Source organism: Pocillopora verrucosa, chromosome 3 (genome assembly GCF_036669915.1).
Source record: "Pocillopora verrucosa isolate sample1 chromosome 3, ASM3666991v2, whole genome shotgun sequence".
NCBI classification, from domain to species: domain Eukaryota; kingdom Metazoa; phylum Cnidaria; class Anthozoa; order Scleractinia; family Pocilloporidae; genus Pocillopora; species Pocillopora verrucosa.
In genome coordinates, this window is record NC_089314.1 from 15,480,566 (window position 1) to 15,483,425 (window position 2,860).

Sequence of the window (2,860 nt, forward strand, 5' to 3'; positions counted from 1 at the left end):
ATTTTACACCTTGTGCCACCTCAGAGAGAGCACAGACAAGAGAAACACTGTGAAGCATCTTATGAATTACTGTCCAATTGCTGAAGATGCAATGCCAAAACAGTTAACATGGGGTCATGAAAAGGAAAAGAAAGCACTTGATCTCGACATTAAAAAACAAAAGAGAAACCATGAGAAGTTGTCAATAAAAAACAGTGGACTAATAGTAAACACACTATGGCCCTTCTTGGGAGCCAGTCCTGATGGTGTCAGGATTTGTGAGTGCTGTCAGAAGAAGTTAATTGAAATTAAGAGCATGTATGCAAAAAGAAATCTCCCTCCACAGGTTGCAGCTGAGGAGAAGCTCGTGTTTGTTGGTGACAAATATATACTAAAAAAAAGAAACAAAATGGAACTATCAAATTCAGGGTCTGATGGGAATAACAGGGATTCATTGCTGTGATCTAGTTATTTATACCTTCAAAGGAATATTGATTGTCAATGTCAAGTTTGACAGTGAGTTGTGGAATGAAATGCTTGAGAACCTGAGAAACTTTTTCTTAAAGTACATAATTCAGGAACTCTTTCACCATGACATACTTAAATCATTATAAGGGACTATCATTGGTGGTGAATGCTGATGCTCAATGCTGGATAATTCCTCAGTGGGTCTAAAGAAGATTTTTGATATGTGTTATTAACCATTAACATAAACTGACTGGTAATTGTTCAAAGTTACAAACTTATTGTGCTTCTCAGCTCACAAGGCAGCAGTAGTTATTTAGCCAGGGGTGGTAGCAAATTGCACAGAGCAGCACACACACTAAAAATGTTGTCAGCAATGGGCAGCATTGGAACAAGAAAGTTCCCTTGTAGAATTCTAAAGTCCTTAAGTCGTCCAATGGCATGTTCTACATGGATCCAAACACTGGCAATGGCACGGGTAGATTTTACTGCCTTCTTAGACAGTTGCTTTCCTGAGTAAAAAAAGAGATTTCAAATTAAGTAAATGCTAACTTGAGAAGCTACTGATAGAGAAGTACCTGCAGTTTTTCAGTCAAAGCTGTTTATGTTAAATATCAAAGCACCTAGAAAAGAGATCACATATGATGGGAACTGCAGCCTTTATAAACATATTTGTTAGATTGAGTTAAAGTAATGGTTACATGTATCTCCCTGATGAGCAGCTTGCCTTAACCATTAATAAAAATACTGATAAGAATTTGTACCTGTTAAGTAACTTCAACTTCATTGTTACTACCAATTAGATATAGGTATGTTGCTATATCAGATTTTTTACCAGCCTAAGGAGACCATCTGTTTGCTTTTTCCATACCTTCTCTCATTCCTTCCCTCTGAAACTCCCTTTATCTAACTAAACCACTAAACTTTAAAGGGTGAGTTACCTTTGCAAAGTGGTGGGATATTAAGTGCTACTTTCTTTCTTGTAAGCAGATCCCTGATGTTGAAGCCTTTGTCTGCCATAACAGAATCCCCCTCTTCAAGTTTGTCTAATAGACCACTTTTTTCAGTAATATATCTATCGCTGACATTTCCAGTCCATAGTTTAGAAACAAAGGTGAAATAACCTGTAGGTGAGATTCCCACTAGTGCTTTCATTGTGTAGTGCTGTTTATAGTTACTCCAGGTGGCCCTCTGGGCACTAGGGGATGTTGGCTTTTGTAAAAATGTCTCAGTACAGTCTATTATTATTCTTGTGCTAGGAAACTTACAAAAAGACCGTGGTAAAGTTTTCTTAATGTCTTCCTTACAAGGCCATTTAAGGAGAATGTCACGAAAAACTGTAGACAGAAAACAAACCCAAGTTGTAAAGACTTTGCTAACTGTTCCCTCTGATACTCCAAATATATCTGAAAGATGTCTGCTTAAAAGCCCAAGTCTGAGTCTCACCAAAGTTAAGATGAACTCTTACATAATGGTCAATAATCTTTGCTTTCCAGGCTTTTTTTTGCTTGAATCTTTTTGATACGTAACTTCCTTCTCTTTGTTTTTGTCCTAGTACTTAAGTTTTTCTGCAAAGGGCTTTAACAAATTAAATGTCATTGTTAAGCAAGCCAGGCTAGGTATCCCTGTGTAAAATTTGAATGACTCGTCATCTTTTGAAACATCATCCACAAATAGCTCTCTTTTCAGCTGCTTGCTGTTTGTCAACTTTGCCTTAAGATTTGCTTTTTCCTCCTTCAAAGTATTAATTTCACTGTTTAAAACCTGTAAATCTTCAAAAGGAAAGTCTGTTTGAGTTCCCTTGTCATTGTTTAGAAGACACTGACAATAATTGTGATCCAAAAGAACTGCCTCGTTGCTTGTTGCGACCCAGGTATCTTTGCCTTCCTTTGTTGCTCATGAGATGTTCGTTTCTTCCTATCATCCAGTCTTTTTTCACGAGAAGAAACAGGACCCTCGTTTGTTGAGGGATTAAAATACTTCGGCAATTCACCTGGAATAATTTCTCTTCTCCCGCCAAGGGAATTTTTGATGGAGGAAGCCTCGAAATGTGCACTGCAAATCCGAGGGTTTTTTTGACCTCGGAATTCGGGATCATTTCGTCGACAAAAGGTCTTCCAAAGCCTTCTAGAATTCTGTTCGGAAGGGAAGCAGAAAAAGGAAAGATCCGGACGATTCCTAGAACTGTTCAAGCAGTTCGCTACAGAACAAAAATTCACCATAACTTTGGAAAAATAATGGTAACTTACACATTACATACAGTTCACCGGTTTCTGTTTTTAATTTTCCCCGCGCGCGGTCCTCTAAGCCTCGTTTGCATGTTCATTTCTAGTTCTCAAGAAGGCGCGTCCAATGATATCGAAAGGACCCTATTACGTTGAAATACAAAATAACTGACCAAAGAGTTTTATAAGCA

General features: G+C 37.9%; 1 protein-coding gene across 1 annotated transcript; it reads right to left on the minus strand.

Moving 5' to 3' along the window:
• Positions 1 to 322: 322 nt before the first annotated feature.
• On the minus strand, positions 323 to 2,542 carry LOC131778759 (uncharacterized). Its single transcript, XM_066163534.1, has 3 exons — positions 2,425 to 2,542; positions 1,386 to 1,781; positions 323 to 956 (listed from the first exon to the last, which is right to left on the minus strand). The coding sequence occupies exons 1-3, from the start codon at positions 2,540 to 2,542 to the stop codon at positions 757 to 759; spliced, it is 714 nt and encodes a 237-aa protein (XP_066019631.1). The 3' UTR covers positions 323 to 756.
• Positions 2,543 to 2,860: the final 318 nt, after the last annotated feature.

Coding starts and splice junctions, on each gene's coding strand:
- LOC131778759 (XM_066163534.1), bottom strand. CDS start 2,542: ATGATCCCGAATTCCGAGGTCAAAAAAACCCTCGGATTTGCAGTGCAC. Junction 1,782..2,424: donor ATTCCAGGTGAATTGCCGAA/GTATTTTAATCC, acceptor TTCTGTCTACAG/TTTTTCGTGACATTCTCCTT. Junction 957..1,385: donor TATCCCACCACTTTGCAAAG/GTAACTCACCCT, acceptor TTTTTTACTCAG/GAAAGCAACTGTCTAAGAAG.